At 39.4% G+C, this 21,838-nt stretch overlaps 1 protein-coding gene across 2 annotated transcripts; it reads right to left on the minus strand.

Annotated features, from left to right (window-relative positions):
- Positions 1–2,161: 2,161 nt before the first annotated feature.
- ADNP2 (ADNP homeobox 2) lies at positions 2,162–20,302 on the minus strand. Of its 2 annotated transcripts, XM_090136817.1 has the most exons (6): positions 19,939–20,302; positions 15,382–15,538; positions 13,262–13,368; positions 12,992–13,111; positions 9,123–9,212; positions 2,162–5,520 (listed from the first exon to the last, which is right to left on the minus strand). In XM_090136817.1, the coding sequence occupies exons 4-6, from the start codon at positions 13,097–13,099 to the stop codon at positions 2,554–2,556; spliced, it is 3,165 nt and encodes a 1,054-aa protein (XP_089992943.1). In that variant the 5' UTR covers positions 13,100–13,111; positions 13,262–13,368; positions 15,382–15,538; positions 19,939–20,302; the 3' UTR covers positions 2,162–2,553. The 2 variants fall into 2 exon arrangements, with proteins under 2 accessions (XP_089992943.1, XP_031464164.2); XM_031608304.2 differs by lacking the exon at positions 13,262–13,368.
- Between the last annotated feature and the right edge of the window lie 1,536 nt (positions 20,303–21,838).

Raw genomic sequence — 21,838 nt, forward strand, 5'->3', positions numbered from 1 at the left:
CTCAGTGAATGAGGATAGGAGCATCTGACAAAAGCAAATTAGTACCAGAACTTCAATTTCTTGGAAAATAAGCAGGTGTCAGTGGTTAACAAACAATGTTACTACACTGTGCTATTTTATTTTAAGGTCTACCTAAAACATCTAGATGATGCAGGTCCACTGTGCTTTTGTGTCTTTTAACAATGAAAAGAATGTTATAACAAGTTCCATGAATGTTAAAAAACAAAGTGAGGGAGCTAGACAATTATCTGCACACACGTCTATGAGAAAGTTAGAAAGTTGGTTTTTTGAAGACTTGAAACCCAACTCCAATATATAAAATCCTTAATATCACCAATGGATGCCAAGCAGGTTAACTCTGCTTAAGACTGGACTGCTTCCTTGGGGCATCAAGCATGGTGAACTCTGATACAACTTTCCAGCTCTAAACTCCAACCAATGTTCATACCTCGAAAGAGATATTGAGCTATTTATCACAAGCCTTCCCCAAATGCACACTGACAATCCCTTCCTGCTGGAGGGCCACTGATAGCAGCAGAACTACCTCAAAGATGGTACAGCTCAAAATATCAAGATTTGAAGACTGAAAATGACTGCCTAAGATTTCAGGACTTTTAGAGCTTCCCTCTATCTCACTAAGAGTCCTTCAAACTGGCTTACAAACTATGCTGTGCCCAAATCTCAACTGCTCACTGACTTTTTCATGAAGCTACACAACTGCACTGCTACTTACTGTCCTACAGATGAGGATAGGAGGTGTAGGCAACCCCCATAAATGGTGATTCAGCTTGTTCAACTAAGTCTATTCAGTAGCAAATTACTAAGTTTTTCCCAATGGCAGACCTTCCACATTTAGGTAACTGCTCGTTACATTAAAATTTGCTGAAGGTGTCAACATGTAAATATCAAGATTGTACCAAAACAGAGCTTTACCTACCTCACAGAATCTCAAGTCACCAATTCTATTAAGATGTCAGATGCTTTCAGAAAAATCACAAAAATAATTTTGTATCTGCTTTAAAAACTATTGCATAGCATGATCGGATGCTGACTTACTTTAAAAAACAGCTTGGAGACATTACCTTCTCCTTACCAGCACAAGGTACCAATAGGCAGCCTCCCCTTTTTTGTTCAGTGAAATAAGAGGGGAAAGAAGAAAAAAAATAAATATATAATATAATATAAATATTATAGATTGTTACAAAACTAGCTATTATTTAATTCTGGAAACAGTTCCACAAACCAAGTGAAACCAGGCATTTGCAGAAAGAAGGAACAGAACTAAAGGCCTCAATATGGTCACCAGTAACTTGCTATACAGTTGGTTCTCACCAACTTTTCTGTAGCAGAGATGCTTGTTCATATTGAGCAAGATCATCTAGTTTTATTTTATAGCACACTTATGCTGTCTGTAATGAGAAATGATCAAGTAATGAATTAGGATCTTGATGCCACCAGCTCATCCCATCTGTTTGTATTGTTTTTAATCTCAAGGATTTAAAGACACATCTAATCTGCTGAGAAGGAGGCATTGCTCCATTACCTCATACAAGAGCAGTTTAAAATAAAAGTTAAAAAAATCACGTTGTTCACCAAACTCCAGTGATACCTGAACAGAGCTTCTATAGATCAGCTATGCTTAAGGAAGTTGTATATGCCACATTCTCAGAGCAATGTGACACACTCCAAATCAGTTTCGCTTTTTGAGAAAGGAAAGAAACCAAATGCTGTTACTGAGCTTTGAACAAGTGACAGTTAAACAGGTTTCAACAGCAGCAAAGAGAGTAAATGCTTCTAGTTAGCAAGACCTAGTTCACAGTTGACAAACGCAACCATTTCAATTTAGCAGCACCTCAGCAGGACCCCTTCTCAGCCCCTCAATTCCCCACCACATTAGTAGCAGCTACATATTACAAGTCACCAGAATTAACTGGCCCAGGTAATACAACTGATGGGAGGTGGAAAAAAAAAAAAAAACACCTATCAGGTACTTCACTGTTACCAGTGCATTCAGAATCTGAAGGGGCAATGGATGTAAAGACTACAGTAGAGAGAACAACAACAAAAAAATTTAAAATTTAAAAAATTACGAGGACTGGAAAACACAATCAAATAGTCAAATCAAATTAGAAATACATCTAATTTACCTCAGTATTTTAAACAACATTATACATTTTATTGTTTAGAAAACATGATGACATTGCAGAAAAATAAAATAAAATTTGTATTTAACAGCACAAACATTTTACATAATGGTATAAAAAATCTATTGGGAGCCTGGAGGAGGGGAAAAGGGAAACAAAACCAACAAAAAATTACTACTCTAGAAAAAGTAAAAAGCTAAAACAAAGTCCAGAAGTGTAAATCACAAAGTTTTAGCTGTTTCAAATACACAACTGTGTACCTTTCACAATAACAGTCACAACTGAAAGTTTTTATATTACCACAGTCCTCCAACAGGCCAGTCTGCAAGTTAAATTCAATCATAATAAATTGCAACATTCACAAGTTTGCAATTATTGATTGCTTTTAGATGTTCTAAAAGGCTTTTTTTTACATATCTAATGGTTCATCTTTTATATTCAATTTGTGCTTAACATTTTTTAGTTCTGACATACTGAAACCCAGCAGCACAGATGGTTTGTGACTATTTATTGCCTTTAAGCATACATTTCTCCTTTTTCCAAAGAATGATGCAACATCAATTTTCCAAGCATACAGCAGCGTGGACAATAACTGCATCTCTTTTTTTGAAGGATATGGCCTCACATGAAAATAGTCTGTCAGAAACTGTTTTTGAATTTCATACGAACTGTGATCATATTGTCTGGGATCTACTGCTAGAACACGAAGATCCTCACTCGAAATTTTCTTTATCTCAGTCCTAATACTAATCTTTTGTCGTTTGAAAGGCACTAGCCCTGAATACAATTCATCTTCTGGATACAGAGCTAGTCCGGTACTTAAGCTTAGTGGCTGCTGTTCCTTATTCTTTTGGTCTTCTGCAACAAAGCAGGTATCAGACTGCTTCCTCTTAATTACAGAATCGTGCTTTTCACCATTCACAAACAGTAGCTCTTTCTTCTCAGAACGCTCAAGCTGCATCTTCACACTTGAGTTGCTGTTTTTGGGAGCACTTCTACAACGGAGCAGATGCACAGCAATAGCTGTTAGAGTCATGTTTCCAGTGTACACGCCACAACAGTGGATGCACTTGAAAGCTGGAGACTTTAAAATTGTATGTACAGTTGGCATAACATGATGCCTCTCTTTCAAATGCATTTCATAGGTTTCTTGACTAATAAACAAACTGAAACAAAACGGACAGGTGAACACTTTGTTGCATCCATTGTTCAATTCTGCTGCCTGAGGTTTCACTTTGATGTAAATGGGGACGAGCGTCCTTGAATTTACTCCAGCGAGCACCGCCAAGTGTACTTCTCTTTCACCAATGTCTTCTTCTGGTAACACTGTACTGAAATCAAAGTGTGGAAACACCAGGTCACCCTGAGCCTCATCACCTAACTGAAATCCTCTGTTGCTGTAATCTGCATGTAACTGCTTTTTGCCACTGTGTGTAGATTTGTTGTGTTCCGCAAGGCTTTTTAAGTCGTGGAAAGTAACTGTGCAAAACAAGCAAGCTAAGCCGTGCATCAGGAGATGTTTCATGAGCTCTTCCTCACAGAGAAAGCATTTACAAGAGAAACATCGAACCGTCTTCTCTGTCATCCACCTTAGAAACGGTGCACAAGCTGCAAGTTTGTCAGGTTCCTGGGCATCCTCTACTTTTACTTCACTATGTTTGTGGGCCACCTCCATATGCACCTCATAGACGTTTGATGGAAAAAGCTCATTGCAAACAGGGCAGATCTTCCATTGCTTCGCCTTTTCAAGGGTCTGACTTGTTTCAGAATCAGGTGGGGAAGCTTGTAACGATATACCCTGAGTTGTTAAAACCATTGGAGGAGAGGGTGCACCAGCTGGTGACTGAGATAACTGAGTTACTGTCCCAGACTGCATTAGCTGGATAGGCACTTGCGGTGGAGTTCCCACGGTTACTCCACCACCAGGAGGTACAGGCAAAGTAACTGAAACTGGAGCAAGCATGTAGGTAGGTATTCCATTAAACTGCTTCCCAGTTGGAATCAACTGCCTAAGTATAGAACCTACAGCCAAAAAAGTTGCGTTTTGAGAAACTGCAGATCTAACTGACTGATTTACTGGGATCACTGCTGGGGCTACCGGCTGATTAAGCTGAAGAAAGCCAGGTCTGACAGGCGGTCTGACAGGAACAACTCCAGACACAGCAGACTGATTAAGCTGTACAACTCCTGAAGCAACTGTCTGAGCCACAGGAAGGACTGTGGGACCAACGGGTCTGTTCACACTCTCGGCCGAATGGTTAACTGAGAGAACTCCTGGTGCAAGTGGTTGATTGACAGGGCTGACAGGCTGAGCGACAGGTAATGTTGCAGCTGCAACTGGACTATTTACAGTACCAGACTGATTAACAGGAAAGAGTCCAGGCCTGACTGGTTGATTAACAGGAAGAACTGCAGGGGCCACGGTTCTATTTAGGGTCCCAACTGAATGATTCAGAGGAACAGCCCCAGCTGTGACAGGCTGATTAAGAGGAAGCCTGTGGGAAACAATGAGAGGTTGAGAAGGAGATGGCTGAATATTAACATTATTCTGACCTACAGGAAGGTGACTGGATACAAGAGTAACATGTGATGGGGTAACAAGTGGAGCAGAAGTTGTATGTGGAACACTACAAGAGGCACTTGGGACAGTCAGTGATGTGACTGTATTCTGAACTTTTGGCTGCACCACAGTCTGGTTGTGATTATTCTGTGGGAATGCAAGTTGGATACAAGCTGGAGCTGAGATGGAACCTCCTGGGGCCACAGGAGGACCTAAAGATGGAGCAGTTACAGGTATGCTTTGGGGAAGCTTTGGAGCAATCTGCATTTGTTTTACAAGTCCTGGTTTCTTAATATGCTCTGAAATTACAGACCGAAGTTTGTTCTCCAGGTCTCTGTGTGTTTCAGCTGTCAAGACATGATACATTAAAGAATCTTGGCTGTTTGCAGAAGCATTACATTTTTTACAGTAGTTCTCAATAGAATTCTCTTTACTTTCATCAGGTCTCTGGCCAAAATATGTACTTATTAAGTTTTGAAAATGGTTCATCAGCACGTGTTTCTTCATGTTATAATATAATGTGTCTGTAAAGTTACATTTTAGACATGTAAAATTAATGATGTCACTCCTGAATTGTTTCATGCCATCCAAGATGCTAACTGTATAGTTCTGTATTCTCTTATTAGACGAATGAAACATTCGGATATGTTTTCCCACTACTTTTGGCTCAGAAGCAAACACACATTTTGGGCAAGGTACTACAAGCTCTTGATCCATTTCATCTTCATGGTAACGGTGCAAATGATTCCTCAATGAAGTAAGTAATTTTGATGAGAACTTGCATAAACTACAGCAGTACGGCTTTGTTCTGTATCTCTGCAAACAAAACAAGAAAATCCACTTAGAAACTTCCAGTTCCTGAAACTGTTTTCTGTTTGAAAAGAAGTCTACTCTATCATCTGTCAAAAATAATTTCACTGGGTGTATAGCATGTATCCTCACCATTCCATAGAGACCTGTTTATTGCTGAGTAGCAAACTTCAAGATGACATAAAGGGAGAAACATTTGTGACCATTCTGTTCCCCTGTATTTTATCAAAAAGCCTTATGCAGGTTAATTTTTATTCCCATTCACAAAAAAAATAATTATGAAGCCATTAAGGATGGGAATCACAGAACAGGATAAGAAGAATTTGTACTCCATTATACAAAGGAGATAAAAGTCTTAACAGGTAGGAATAGCAGTCCACTTAATATGAAACTATTAAAGCTTTGTTTAGTCAACACGGTCATCTGCTATTTATTTGAAGAGAATGGAGAAGTGAGAAGTAAGGAACTTTTAAATTTTGTTTTTGTATGTATTTCAACGTCCTACCACTGGCTGAAAAGTACTTCCCCCAGCAAAGCCAAAAAAGACTAAACTTTTAAGTATATTATTTGAGAGTCAGATCACTAACAGAAAGAGAAAGCAATAAAACCCCTTTTATCAGAAAATAGCAAATCACCTCATAATCTCAACATACTGGACATCCTATTACACTAATGCCTGTAAGAAATTTCATCTAGCATGCTTATTACAGACCCTTCCCAGAATTACTGCAATAATAAGCCTGTTTCTACTTAACGTTCGTATACTCCTTCAACAGCACTGGTTTTCATACATTCATGAATATCAACTGCTCTTCCTAAAGTGTATAACTGTCAGCCATTTCTAGGTATCCACACTTCCTAGGAAGCTGCCCCTGACTTCTAGTAATACACAGCCACTCACAGCAACACCTAAGTGACAAGTGTGCACTCAAAGATCTCGTGGAAAATGGTTGTTTATGAAAATGTCATTTCACCTTACTGACCACTGTCACTTACAAAATTACATCCAAAAGCAACAATAAGCTGTTCCATCAGTAAAGATCCAGCTTAGCTCTATCACCCATCTACATGCCCAATACAGAATCGAGAATCCAGGCAGTTATTTGTTTTGCCATTTTATATAGCCATGAAGGTATCACCTGGTAGCAACACTAAGAATCTATGCAGTCGATAAAGCAAAATCAAGAAAATCTAACTTCCAAACTCAAAAGATAAAGACACCGCCTGCCTAAAGCTGCTGAAGCATATGCTAGAAAAGTATCACCAAGTAATTTTCTGCTCTTACATTCTTCAGGTGTCTGTTCTCAGCTGTTGGTAAACAGCACTGCATCAAGTTAGAAGAAGCTTCAAACTTGTATTTGGGAGTACAATGGGTAGCAGCAAAAATAGAGAACTAATGAAGCATGGAGCACTATTAAAAGCTCCCCTCCACATCTGAAGACATCAGGTGACAAACTGATGTTACTGCCTATTTTAACTAGCTGTTAAAGGCTTAGAAAAGCTTATATGCCTTTAAAAAATTGGACCAATGCACCCCATGACCACCAATTTTGATTTGTATCTCTCCTTCTCAACTTATTTCCATATAAATAGAATTACTTTCTGTAAACAAAGTTTCCTTGCTGTCAACTAGGGATAATATGGGAGTATATACATTTATAGTTAGGGCCATGAGAACACTACTTCACAAGCAGGTGGTCCAAGTGCTGAATTTGTAATTCTGTAGTGAAGACGTTTTTACTTTTTAATACAAACAAGCACTGCAGCATACCACTAAAACCTGCCCTAGTACCTGGGGACAAGGTCTAGGGTAAAATTACATTTCAGGCCTTTTTCAAGCTTTTTTTTTTTTTTTTTTTTAAGGAAGGTCAAAATTACAAGACTTGACCTAAAGAAAAATAAGCTTCATATTTCATGTTCTGTTGAAGAAGGAAGAAACCTAAAATCTCAGCTCAAAATAAAAAACTGCTGCAGCAGGACAGGAAAGTTTGTGAAAATTTGGTGGTTTGGTTTTTTGTTTGTTTGGTTTTTTGGTTTTTTTGTTTTTTGTTTTCTTAAAATGTCTGTGAAAAGAGTTCTTCCACACAGACACCTAAGGAGATCATTGGGTCAGCACGTTCTTCACGCATGCAAGTCTCAGCTGCCTTCAATGTTTGAAAATGCTACTCTTTCTTAAAGAAAGAGATCTCAGTTGTAAGGAAGTTTTTGAGAATAAAAATTTGCTTAAGAAAACTGGCACATCTAAAAGTCTGACCAACACAACACTAAACAGTACAAACGCAATAAAAAAAAATCTTATTTAGGAAAATGTGATTGATTCCATTCCAAAGAACATACTCCAGAATAAAATATAACACTTTGTTTTAGAGTCTCAACATTCCCCACATCCTAGCCAACACAACAGCCTCCTAAAACCCAAGTTCTTCCGGAATTACTAAAATCTCTGTAAGAATAATCACACTGGTAGAAACCACAGACTAATTTATTTAGATAGTTTCTCCAGATTCCTGAATTTTTTGATGTAGCTTAACTTTTTTCCCCTTATTGTAGCAATTTTGGAATAAAACATCTTAAAGGATCGACTTCTTTTCTCTCATATCTAGGCAGCATGAAGATAAGTGAATAATACAGACCAAAGAAACAAAGTTGTTTGAAGAAAAGACAGGTACAAGTTTTGTAAGCAGAAGACATAGCTTGGCAAATGGGATTGACATCAAATCTTAAACCTATGGATCCAAGTTTAGGAAAGAAAAACTAGAAGATAATCTAGACAGGTCCTAAGTGCTAGAGAGATCACCTTCTACCAAATGAACCTGGCTAAGCCTGAATGGCATTTGGTCAGCTTGTATGTTGAGGGCTTTGTTAATAACAGCAACTCTGTACTCTGTGGCCTCCACTCCAGTTTTAAAAATGGTTAATGCAGACAAACTTCAGTCAAGCCATTACCATACTATTCTAAACCACTATTTACCAGGATGAAAAGAGGATACCTACTGCTATTTACAAGTTGCTGAAGGCCTTCCTCATACAAACGGCCAGGAATCTTGAGACTTCAGCAAGATTCAGAAAAGACTACCTTTCTTTTCTGGGTGTACTCCTGTGCTTTACTTACTGATTTCTGTGATTTTATATCCCACCAAGTCTCTAAGATACTTTGTTTTGATCATCTCAGCCCTGTCTTTTACGCAGATTCTCGATCCACACAGAAGCCCAGCTATACATGAAGTAAAACAACACTGTCTCAAGCAGCTAATGAAAATTTCAACTTAATTTATCTGTACAGTCACATTTTCATTACTCTGCTTAAAAAAAGTATTTTATATAAAAAAGCACGTCACAACTTCATATAATGTGAGGCTACAGTTGTAGAACACTGGTGTGACACATGAAATACTGATGTTCAGGACTTAAACACTTTAAACAGCACATAGAATTGTCCTTATAACCTGCAGCATTACAGAAAAAAAGAGGCAAGGGAAGATTATTCCCCAAACACTATTCAGAAAATAAATACTAGAGCAAATATATTTTAGTTTTTTCAGAAGTCCTGCTAACAGTAATATTCAGCAATTCCACGTGCACATCTACTCAATTTCAAATGCACATACCTTCCTTTTGCCCACAGACTCCCAGGGAGAGACATCACTCCACGAAGTGTTGCAGAAGTATTTTTCACCTGGGTCAAAACTTTTAAGATTCTAAAATGAAAATAAAGCACACAAGAAATAATCTGCTTTGGTAGATACAATCTGGTCTCAATTCAAAAGTAAGGAACAAGAAAACAAGATGAATGCAAGATGAATGGAAGTTCATGCAGCATTAATATAGAGGTTTCGAAACTCAGTTCAAAGAAATTACTTCTGACTCCCGTTTGCTTTATTTTACCTCAGTTGCTAGCTCATAACTTCCTCATGTAACATAGTAGGCATTCTGAACACCTTACTGTCACCAAAAACAAGGAAAATGAAGTGTTTATACTTTATTTCCCTCACTTCTAGCCAAGTTCACAGCGAACGCAGATCTTTTCTGCTTCTACCTTCCTCCTCCTTAATCTGTAGTATTTCAGCATCTACTTTCATGCATTTACTTACCATAATTCCTTACTTTGCAGCAGGTATTTCGGTGTTAAGTCTTCATGCTATTATTACACATTTAACTTGCAAAGACAAAGACATTTGAGAGACTTATTTCAGAAAAGTAGCAGTACTTTCTCAAGTTGTAAAAGCAGCATTACTACTGCGTCTGTAACAACCACATCAGAGTAAGCTTTCCTTACAGCATTCTTCTAATCAATTCTATCAGAACAATCTGAGTCCAGTTAAGAGTTCCCCTCCATTTTCATGGCAAGGAAAAAAAGAAAACTGCTGATTGCTATGTCCTTCCAAAGACCCTAGGTCAGCTTCAACAGTACACTGGTGTCTTAGAATGCAGACCACAGATCCAGGCTTAACCTACAGAAAATTAACATATTTCTCACCTCACCTTCCCTTCCATTTAACACTTACTCAGATGCTTAGAAAGAGCACTATGTTTTCAAATGTACACCAAAACCCACTGGAACAACAGGAGTAGGTAATAAAGGCTATTAAAGGTTAGCTCACCTTCAAGAGATGCTGAATTTATACACTGTCATAGTCTGAAGTTAAAAAAAAAATGTAGCATTTACAAACAAAATAGAATACATGGTCAACAAGAGGAGAAGAAAAGAGATTCAGAAGCAGGTAAACAAGGCTACTTGATGCAGGGTGTCTGTGCTAGGCTCCTGCCTGCACTGCACTCATGTGAGCATCATTATCTATGCAACAGACAAGCAAGCATGCTAGTGGTAATATATAAACAAAATTAAGTTTAGGAAAGCACATTTAAATTTACAATAAGCCTTCTAGCTTTTTTAGCCTGCGCATCTCCTTAGGACAAATTCTGAAGTTCTCAAGGCAACAATGAACAAAGCCCTACCACTCTAATCAGGATCTTACTACTGCATAAGTCCACCTACTCATCCTTACACCAAACACTCCAAGAAGCACACAACTTTTCTCTTACTCTGGGTAACTGTTCCTTTTAATTCCACAGCCTTATAGGACAGTGTTTTTCTTGTGTTTGCTACAGAATTCACAAAGAATTGTTCAGTTGAACACGCTGGAATGCATTTCTTAGAGTTGACAGGAAAGTTTAAATATGTTTTACTTTTGGTTGGAGTGCTCTCCATTAAGTAAGGCTCCTAGGATTGAATGCCAGACTCACACAACCCAAATGCATGTGCAAGCAGGCCTAGGCCTTTTTGCTGAAATGTCTGTCTTGTACAGAGAAATTCTTATCACTGTAATAGGCTTGACATCCCAGAAGCAACACATTACACTCTTTCCAGGTTTATTTCAAGAGGGGGAAAACTGGGCAGGGGGAAAGGATAAACAAGGGAGTAAAACTAATCTGAGAAGTGTGATTAATCAAGTATCTCAAGTTGAAGAAAAAAACATTTTTGAAGAGAAAAACCATTTTAAAACTGAGAATTGTTTTCTCCCCTCTATCAAAAAAATCACTGTTTTCCAGAACAGATTTAAGTGCCCAGAGTTTAAATGAATGCTTATACAGGAGGTCACACAATATGCTAAAGCTAGAAAGATTTACCAAAACTAAATCCTCTGACATTACAGTGTAAGTTACTTTGACATTCAAACATAGTTTAATGCAGAAGGTAGGCGTTTACTTCCTAGTGAAGAACAATTAAGAACTTTTAGCTAACAAATAATCCTTCTCTCTGGTCAATCTACCAAGAGTTACTATGTTGTACATGAACATTCCTTCATTTTCCCCAAGCTATCATCCATTATCATGTCTTAACTGGAGTGTTTAAAACCAAATTTTAAGACCAGACAAGAAGTCAAGTCTGTATCATGTCACTTCATACCATTTCCTCAATTGTCCTGTCTTCTCAAAAGCACAAAGTCCAGAAATCCACCTTAATATTCAAAGAACAAAAAAAACACCTTAAGCTACTTCTCTATTAAGACAGACACCCTTTTTATAAGAACAGTCACACAAAATAAACAGCCCTAGATTGTCTGGAAAAATAGATTTTAAGTTATAAAATTGGTTGAAGGAGAATTACTTGATATTTTGGGGCCCATATTTCAGTATTTTCCAGAATGTAAACTTGCACACAACTGTGTCGTGTCAATACCTTTTGAAATTTTATTTAAAAAAAAAAAACCAAAAACAAGAAAAACCACAACAGGGAACTCTATTTCTTGTTTACTATCAAACGTCAAAGATAATAAAAAAAACTTAGTACTGCAATCAAATTTATAGCAAGAATTCCCAACATACTAGCATCATCAAAACATCTTCAAAGCATCAAGACAGATGAGTTTTTGAAGGTTTATTTACAAAACACAGCACAATAAAAAGTGGAAAAAAAAAATACTAGACAAGTATACTTTGAGCTCTTACATTTATTTACACGTAGCACTGCTCAACTGCAACAACCAAGAATGTTCCAGATTTAGATAAGCATGTAGGCCTTAAGTGCTTCTTCAAATCATTTACTTACACAGGCTCCAAGAACACCCCAAGAGACAACAGCACCCCTAGAAAGACTTATTTCAGTACCATCACACAGAATTAATCCCAGCTTTTGGTTACAGTCAGTGTCAAGTCATGAACATGCCAGAGCCAGAAAAGCTTGTGCTCAGTAACCAAGTTGCTATGTTTATACTTTTTCCCAGTGTTAGGACTGCCAATCTGATGTTTGAGGGTCCCTGACTTATTGTACAGTACTTTCTCCAGTAAGTGGTAACAATAGTACTACACTCACTTTGCCTCAGCATACTTGCATATGCTTTTAAAAATACAGAACTGAACCACAATTCAGTAAGTTGGTATTTTCCTGGAGACAAGTTTTAAAAGCCTGCAAAATATTTGGATATAATTGCATGCTGATTTTTAGAAGTTACATTTGTTTGTATATCCTTCACAGGTTTCCTCTTGAACCTTTCAAAGCAATTAAGCTCCCATATATCAAGTCTTCCTCTGTTTGTAATTTTAAAAGAACAGAATTACTATGTAATATACAAACAGCATTTCATATACAAATATACAACATACACATATATACATATTGTATATTGTATTATACATACGTATATTACCACATACATAATATACAAACAGCTGACTAAAGGAGCTTTTTTCCTAAAGTTGTACCATTTCTTATTGGTGAAATTATTATGAGCAGAGAACACACAGCACCATCTGTAACATATTTTGTTGAGAAATGAAGCTTCTTTCAACATCATGTACCAAAAATCTAAGTTCCACTTCTAGCATATAGGCACTCAGACTTAAGTGATCCTTCAACTAAAGAAGCAATTTTCTCCTCTTTACCTCATCATAAAGACCCAGGCCAGAAAAACATCACATATACAATAAATACAGTATTTTTAAAGGTTTTCCTCAAGATCACTTTATGTTACTTTACCTTCAACAATTCCCTGCAGCTGTCAAGCCCAAGTTCCACAAGAATGCCTTTCACCCTTTTGCGAGCCTTCCTGATATTATCAAGATTTTGAACAGGAATTTGAAACATTTTGCACTTTTCCTGAAAAGGAAGTTAAAACATGATGTTATAATTGAATACAGGCACTCACATTTAACAGTATTAAAAAATAAAATGACAAAAATGCACTTGATATATAAAAGCTAAAGCCTTAAACCAATTACTTGTATGATCAATCAGTAGATCACTTACTTCCTCTTAAGGAACAAAGTTGGGTGGAGCCCCTTGGTTTCTTCTATCTAAACAAACAAGTCTCTTCCTTCATCTCTCTTCATCTCTATATGGTAGCTATAGTGTACCTGGTGGTTTTGCAGGTAAAAGTGAATATGAGAGTTTTACTCTTTTAGGAAAGGGGATTATCAACACCTTTCGCCTTGAACATTACAGTGCCAAGATGTGACAAGAAACCAAATCATCAAGAGAGGCATCTCATGTGTATGCTTTAAATACAATTGCTAGTTAAACCCAGGTTTCTCTTTTCTTCCCCCCCATGGATGGACATCTGCTGCCATAAAGTGAGTCTAGCATAAAGTAGGCTTCTAGAGTAATTAACAACTACAGCTGTATGACACTGATTGCTAAACTTGCTGAAAAGGGACAAGAATTTGAAACATATATTTTCAGCATCCTCTTCTGAAGTGCAAGTTTCCTTATCACCTGGAACTAGACTAGAATTTGAATTTACACCCTATTCCACTCCCTCCTAAAAGCTAGCTGGAGATGAACATCTCACTAAAATCAGATCACAAAAAGACAAGATCTGCTGGTGGTCACCCATTTAAGGGCTGTTGCACAATGTGTCCATCTATCTAGAACTGGAATGTCCAACCTGTGGGCCACACACAGCCCAGCACAGTCAGCAATGCAGCCACCCCCTGCCCTGCCCAATCATGACAGTAGTTCTTCATGGCCCAGCCCAGCTATGGGCACACACACATTGCTCAGCAACAACCAAACTGTCAGTATGATATTAATGCTGCCACAGGGCACAGTGCAGTGTGTATCTTCAGTTATGGTGAATAATTGTATGTGTTTTGATACACTGGCTAAACACAGTCCTGTGCACAGCATGGTATGCAGCTTTCCATTTTGATAGAGGAATTTGAGAATAGGTTTTGAGATTGCTGGAAAAATAATCAATTTTTGGTGCATTTCCAACTCCATTCCCAGTCAACAATTACCTGCAAGACTTCAAATGGAACGTACAGAGCTGCCATCAGACATTCAACTCAGTGAAAAATTGGACCATGTCTCTTTACTAGACTTTTATGAGCCCTATCTTACCAAAGAAAAATATTCCTTGCTTCACAGCCACACCTTACTCGTGTCATTCCTTTCTGACCATGTGTATATTTGTGAGCAACTATTTTCATGTGTGAAGTACAGGAAGAATAAATTTCATCAAAAATCGGACAAACACCTTGAGAACTCACTAAGAATTGCAATCACTTCCACCAAATCAACCACTGATGCGGTAGTTTCACAAAAACAAGGTCAAATATCCCACTAGCTTTATGCTTTTACTGTTCTTTTTAAAAATCCTGTAATAAAAATATTAAACTACAAAAAAATTTGTTGCATTAACTACACTGTGGCCCAGACAATTCCTCTTCACTCAACGTGGCCCAGGCAAGCCAAAGTTTGGAAAGCAATGTTCTAGAACATACCACCACCAAGGGTCCAGTGCATCCCCAGCAGCTGGGTTGTTGTCTCTACCCAGGCAGCTGTGTTAAGAGACTACCTTTTGTATAACTCCAGCTCCTGCTACAAACACAGGGAACGTTTACAGACCGTGCTTTAGAAGTAGCTGTATTTATCACATCCCTGGATCACAGGGAAATGCATTTTACTCTCAAATGTCTAAAATCTGCAAAACTTAAATAGGCATAAAATGTTATAAAACAACCCCATGCTGAAAGAGGTTAATGAAAGCCTCAGAGCTATTTCTTCTTTAACAGTTCCCTGAAGACAAGTTTAAGAGACAGCAGAGTTCTATTTCTAAACAAATCAACCATCCAGGGCAAGGGGTCATAGGGAAAAATACCCAAAACAGTACTTGAATCTCAATGGTCCTGAGCATCCTGAAAAGTTACTTCTCAACAAATAGATATTCAGTGTCAAAAGGATATCTTTACTCTGTAAACAACTTATAAAAATAAAAGCCTCCCACAGAAGGCTGAAGTCTTAGCAACCACCAAAAAAAAAAAAAAATAAATCAAACTTTCCAATTTATGTCATTTTTTTTCCTTGAATGATAATTTATGTACAAAATATACAATTTATATAATTAAATTAGAAGTCAAAGAACTCACATGCTATTCTCCTCTTCTTCTCCCCGCAAAGGAAAGGTGTGTAGAGAAAAATGGAGAGTGAGCCCCATTGGACAGATGCTAGTCTTGTTTTCTAATCTTTTTTATTGACAAGAAGTCTGGAAGACATTCTGATACCACCAGTGGCGTGGGTCAGAACCTATAAAGAATGAAATAAACCAAATTATCTGGTCAGGCATTCTACCATCAAAATCCAAGAAGTAAAATAAAGACTTAAAGTCCTCTTCTTAAACCAGAGCCAACTTGGATTTGCAGTCTCCAGTTAATGCTTTATTATCAGTTTCTCCATGAAGACGGGTTATATGCACCAACCCCAAGATCCACTTCAGACAACAGAGCTAACAGGACAACACCAGCTCAGCTCAGTCAGAGGGAGCTGTGGTTCAACACTATAAGTTTCACTGCAAACAGCTCCTTCATCTCAGTCCTTTAACTTAATACTGTAGAAACTGAAGCAGACATTTCCTGACACAAGCCTTAGTACAGAAAGGTAATACACAGTACATTACACCCATCTATCTCAGCTTTTTGGTGGTTTTTTTTTTTTTTCTTTTAAAGACCAGCAAACTTTCTGAAATAGAAGTCATTAATCCAGAAGACAGACAGAATAACAACAACAAATTTTGGGTATAGATGACTTATTTTCCAGTTTTCAAGTAGTTGATATTCAATCCAGCAAGACAGGTGCCACTGTACCACGTACAAGGTTATTCAGCTGGTCTTTTAAAATCTTACTGCTAAGCAATCTGTTTAGTTATCCACCTTGTATGTTCTGTATCTATAAAACACAGCAACACACCACCATAACGGTCATGAAATTTCAACTTCCTGAGATCATTCCTTCAAACCGTCAGTTTAATACTCAGATTACTGTATAGTTCATCATCCATACTCTTTTTATACTCATTTCTTTTGTGTTCTGAACATTCTTCAAACCTGAGCATGCACACAGTTCCTATGCATAACGTAGTCAATTTTTTGTTGGCATGCAGGCCATTCTTAATCGACAAAATTCAACACGAAAGCAATGCAGTAAGATTAAATCTGAGCTACTCTTGATCAACCATGTTGCTGAAAGTAAGTTTATTTCTAATAACTTTCAATTGAGGTTTCTAAAAGCTTGGTAGCACACCAAGTTTACACAGAGCACATTTCATAAGGGAAACTCCCGAGAAGTCAACAGCACGGTAAAAGAATCCTTGGAGGAGCTGATGTCTGGATCCCAACTTATTTTATATGAACAGGGCATTCAGACATTGCTCAGGCATTTTATCCACCAATATATTCCGACATCCAGTGTTCAAATAGGTACAACTCCATAATGATACACACAACTGAAAGTACTACACAACACTCACGGTTCCCTTCAGTTCTTTATCATCTGTACTCACACATAAGATACAACTACATTCAGCTTTCCCGCAGAGATCAATACAGCAGCTCTTCCCCTCCCAGTAGCACCAAGTATTTTAACACTAACAACAAAGTAACTGTGTGGACAATGTCTTATGTGTGAAAGACAAACACTGGTCATTCACCAAGTACTTACGTTTGACTAACTCTCGCATTAAAAAAGAAGTGGAAATGTCTGCATTTCAACTCTTTGAAGTGATAAGTAACCACAAAAACGGAAGCTCCCACTTGCCTTCCTTTTACACCTATCTCTTAGAACAATTCTCATTCACAGTGGCAGAGACCTCTGGACAAATCACAACCAGGGTATCCAGTGCCTTGCCTATTCATGTCTTCAAAACCTGCATGGACAGATTTAACAGTCTCTGGGAAACCTGTGCCAATTAATACAGTGAGTTTTTTCCCTTGTATCATTTGGTACCGTTTTAGCTTGCGTTCATGTGGAAATAAGACAACTGCAATCCAATCAAATACGGAGCTGGAATAGAGCTGGAGCAACAACATGAGTACACCTTCCACATGCATGCATCTCCAACAATATCTGAAACAATAATAGAAGTTACTAGAAAATTAATGAGAACAGGCATATAGAAACCCTACTAGAAAATCCAGAGAAAAAAAGGCTACAATATGGCCCTTTTCAGACACCAGAATCCACACAGAAACTGATACACAGACCTGTTGTTAGGATGCTGGCACTCGGTAGTGCTTATAACAGCAGGATTTTGACTCCTCTTACAGAAGTGACTACACTTACAGAATTTTTTTCTCTTTATAATATCTGCATTGGAAATCTAATAAACTGCTTAACGAGCGACTCTGGGAGAAAATCTTGAAGGTTTTTTGTTGTTGTTGCTGTTTTTTAAATGAAGACTGTTTGGGTTGCAAATATTTTAAAAGGTTTATTTGTTATATGGTTTATTTGTTTTCCAAGTTGACAAATAGTAATACATAATTCTTAATTTTCATTTGAATAAATTCATTTAAAGTTGATAAGTCAATTTCATTAAGAAAACAATAAAACTAACTTCCTGAAAGTTAAATGGTGGTAAGCAATAACAACTAATTCTCAAAATCTGAAGAACAAACAAAAATAGCAGAGGCAGCAGCTAGGAAGATAAGCACACTAAAACTGCCTAGAGGAATTTGAGGACAGCCTGGTCATGGTTTTACTTTCATTGATTTTGTTTCAGCCAAGAACCATTCTAGGAAGTATACAAGCCCTCAAAGAAGCCGTACCCATTTATCTGCTCTAACATCTCACATGTTTGACAGATGGTTCCATTCCCTGGACTTTTATCTGTGCCTCCTGAAATACAAGTTCTTCATGGCAATCCCAGATACAAGTAGAGACAAAGAATCCATTGAGAGCGACCGTGCAAAGAAGGACTCAAGTGTCCTGATGGATGAAAAGTTTGACATGAGCCAGCAGCATACTCTTACAGGCTAGAAGGCCAATAGTATCCTAAGCTGCATCAAAAGAGGCATCACCAGCAGGAAGGTGACTGTCCCTTCTACTCTGTCCATTGGAGGCTTCACTTACTGTATGCTTGAGGCCCACAGTACAGGAGGGATGTGGAGCTGTTAAAGCAGAGAACGGCCACTAAGATGATCAGAGGGCTGGAGCACCTCTCCTATGAGGAAAGGTTGAGGGAATTAGGTCTGTTTAGCTTGGAGAAGAGAAGGCTTCTTTATTGTAGCCTTCCAGTACTTGAAGAAAGCTTACAAGCAGGAAGGGGGACTGACTTCTTACATAGGCTTTAAACTAAAAGAGAAGAAAATTAGGTTCAATGTTAGGAAACAATTTTTTGTTCAGGTGGTCGTGAACCACTGGAACAGGTTGCAGATGCCTCATATTTGGAGGCATACAAGGTCAGGCTGGATGCAATCCAAGGCAGTCTGATCAAGTGGGTGGCAGCTCTGCCCACAGCAGGGGTTTTCTAACTAGACAATCTTCAAGGTGCACTCTAATCCAAGCCATTCTGTGACTGTTTCCTCAAAATCTGAGATGGTTTTAACTGTATGGAGAAAGGACTGCTGAGGTTTTGCTTTGCTTTAATAACTTCCATGAAGTCACTTGCTATTATTACTGTTCTTCTTACAGATAGTATAAAGTCATAAATAAGAATACTGGATATTTGCTACACATAGTGCTAGAAATCCACTCTTCTTGTTCAAAATCAAACAGAAGATTTATCAAAAAGAGTATTAAGATGTTCAGAATATCAACTGGAGATCCCAAGAGTCAGCCTTTATTGCATTAGTATTAATAAATATAAATATTAATATTTATTAATATTAATAATTATTTTATTAAGGAGTTCAGTGTATCTTTGATTACAGAAGGCATTCAAAGAAATCAACCTATTTTCTGCAACACAGCATTACACATCACAGCTGGTGGAGAGCTGTATGTAACTTTTCTAGTACAAAACTGAGCTGTTGCAGCAGGAGTCAAACACTTATACTGCTTCTCGTTTTGCACGCATACCATTAACATGAACATCACAGCTCCGTGGCAATAAAACTATTTCAGATACCCACGTTGCCTGTTAGTAATTAAGAGTTACCACCCAGAGATCTTGCAGCACAACAAATCAGCTCCTTACATACACGATCACCTGTGCGTAGACAGAAATTAGAACAAAACGAGGTGCTGAACAACAGCGTAGGCAACGCCAACCACACAGCACTAGAACCGCAGTGGAAAGCAGTGATTTCTAGCTGCAGATGGCAGACAAACCCGGAAGCCCCTCCTCCGGTCATACCCACTGCGAGCAGGGGACGGGGAGATGCTTGTGACACGAGCAGCGCCTTGACATCACCGTCCTTTAGTTTAACAAACCACCGCTGGAGCCTTGCCTCAGTTCCAGCAGCCGCACCGAGAGACACAGCTCCCCAGATCCTCCAACCGTTCTACGACCGCAAAACCTTCACCCCGCTACATCCCTGCTGCCCGTTATCCTTCGACCAGGAGCGGACGAGAGAACGAGGCCGCTTCGTTCCGTTCCGCTCCGCTCCGCCTCCCTGGCGGCTCCTGGCAGCCGGGCACCGCCGCGTTCACTCGGCCGCCCAGCGCCTCGCGGTGCCGTACGCGCGCCGCCGCCTGAGCCCCGCTGCACTTACCCGTCCGGGCTGCAGGGGGAGCCCGCCTCGCCGCCGCCTCCCCGCCGCTCCCGCCGGGCCGGCGGCCCACGCTGCGGTTCGCGGGGCCGCACTACGGTCCCCACAGCCGCGCCGTGCCCGGCACCTCGCGGCTCCTCCTCCTCCGCGATCGGCACCGGCACCACCGCCACCGCTCCCTCCTTCTACTGGCTGCCGCGCTCACTCCGTGCACCGCGAAGGCGGCGGCGACACCGGCATCGCCGGGGCTGCGTGCAACTCAGCCTCTAAATGCAGCGCCCGGCAGCCACAGCCCCGCCTGTACCCACTCCTCATCCACAGCCAGAAAGAGAAAATGGCGCCCGATTTACCCCAGGAAGTGACGTTGGGGCTTATTTGCATGCCGTGCAGCCAGCCAATCGGAAGAGACTTCGGTCGAGGCTCCCATTGGCTCCCCAGAAGAAATGGGCGGGGCTGGGGGAGGAGTCTCAGCCTCGAGGGGCGTGCCGTGGCGCCGGGGCTCACCTGGGCCCTTGTAAGCTGACCTCGTGCGGTGCGCTGCTGGGGGCTCTGAGGTGAGCTGGAGTCATGACGTCATCCAGGAGTCCGGATGAGGGCACCCTGTGCTCGCCCAGAAGCCCTCTCCTGGTTTGCGTGGAATGATGAGCCATGCCTCATTGACCTTTGGTAGGGGCTGGAGGCCCCGCCCCCCTCCAGCAGCCAGTAGAGCCCTGCAACCAGCCTTCAGGTTGGAGGAGGCCTCACCTGGCTCCTCCATGGTGGGCTCCACCTACAACCCTAGCACCTCTTCTCCAAGCTGGTGGCCATCCTAGCACTGAAGCTGAGTCTCTGCAGAGCTGGAGTTCTAGGTGGAGAAGCCCGGGGGAGGCCCTCTGATAGTATGGTGCTGTGCTGACCCTGTTCTGGGCACACCAGGACATATTTCCCCACCTCTGCTGCCTTCCTGAGGCAACTGTCAGGTCCTCTTCTTCCCTACATGGTCATCCTGGCTCCACTTATCTTCTTACTCTCATTTCCAAAGGCTTCACCAAGTACCTACTTCAACCAAAGTTCCGTTAAGTGTTCACTGTGTAAAGTAAATTCTCGTCTCATGGAAGCCAATGGGAATTTTGCTTTTGGCCTTATTAGCCATAAATTTCACAGTATGCCTATGTGTAGGTCATATGCAGATCAACGTTTTGGCCAACTCTCGTCAAAGGCTATGAAAGTTACACAGACTGACGTCATCTCAAAAAGTAACACTAAACACTAAAGTTGACATCTAAGACTGACAATTAACCTGTTGGGTTTGGGGTTTTTTTTTACAGTAGAGACCACAAAAATTCTCTGCAATCAACACTAATAAGTGTATTGAAACATAACTACTTGTAAAATGTTTTGTATGATACCCTTCTGTTATTAAAAATCAATATGATCTATTTCATTATTTTCTACACCTCTCTATAGTCAGGAATGGTGTAAATAAGTCAAGACTTGGAAAATTTAATGCAAAAAAATGGCAACCGTCTTTGAGAGATAAATTATGTATTGTAGACACATAACCACAATATTATAAAAAGTTATGCAGTGCCAAGAGTTACAATATATCCTAGTTAAACAAAATATGTATTTTTAACAAAGTTATTAGCTGCTATCTAATAATTAATAAATAATTAATAATAAATAAATAAATAAATAAATAAATCATGGCACTGTAAGAATGAAAATGCCCATTATGTCTGGCATAACATTAAATTTCTTTTACAACAAAGTATCACCAAATAATCATACAGCGTTTCAAACAATCTTAGAATCATTTAGGTTGGAAAAAAAAAAACCAAACCTCTGAATTCCAAGTCTCCAATCATTTCCCTAGCACTACCAAGTCTACCACTAAGCCATGTCCCATATCACCACATCCACA

This window comes from Phasianus colchicus, chromosome 3 (genome assembly GCF_987193195.1).
Source record: "Phasianus colchicus chromosome 3, bPhaCol1.hap1.1, whole genome shotgun sequence".
In the NCBI taxonomy this organism is placed as follows: Eukaryota; Metazoa; Chordata; class Aves; order Galliformes; family Phasianidae; genus Phasianus; species Phasianus colchicus.

Excerpts from the sequence above, each read along its gene's own strand:
- ADNP2 (XM_031608304.2), bottom strand. The coding sequence starts at position 13,099 with ATGTTTCAAATTCCTGTTCAAAATCTTGATAATATCAGGAAGGCTCGC. Across the intron at positions 9,213-12,991 it reads GCTGCAGGGAATTGTTGAAG|AATCTTAAAAGTTTTGACCC; the intron begins GTAAAGTAACAT and ends TTTTCATTTTAG. Across the intron at positions 5,521-9,122 it reads AGTCTGTGGGCAAAAGGAAG|AGATACAGAACAAAGCCGTA; the intron begins GTATGTGCATTT and ends TTTTGTTTGCAG.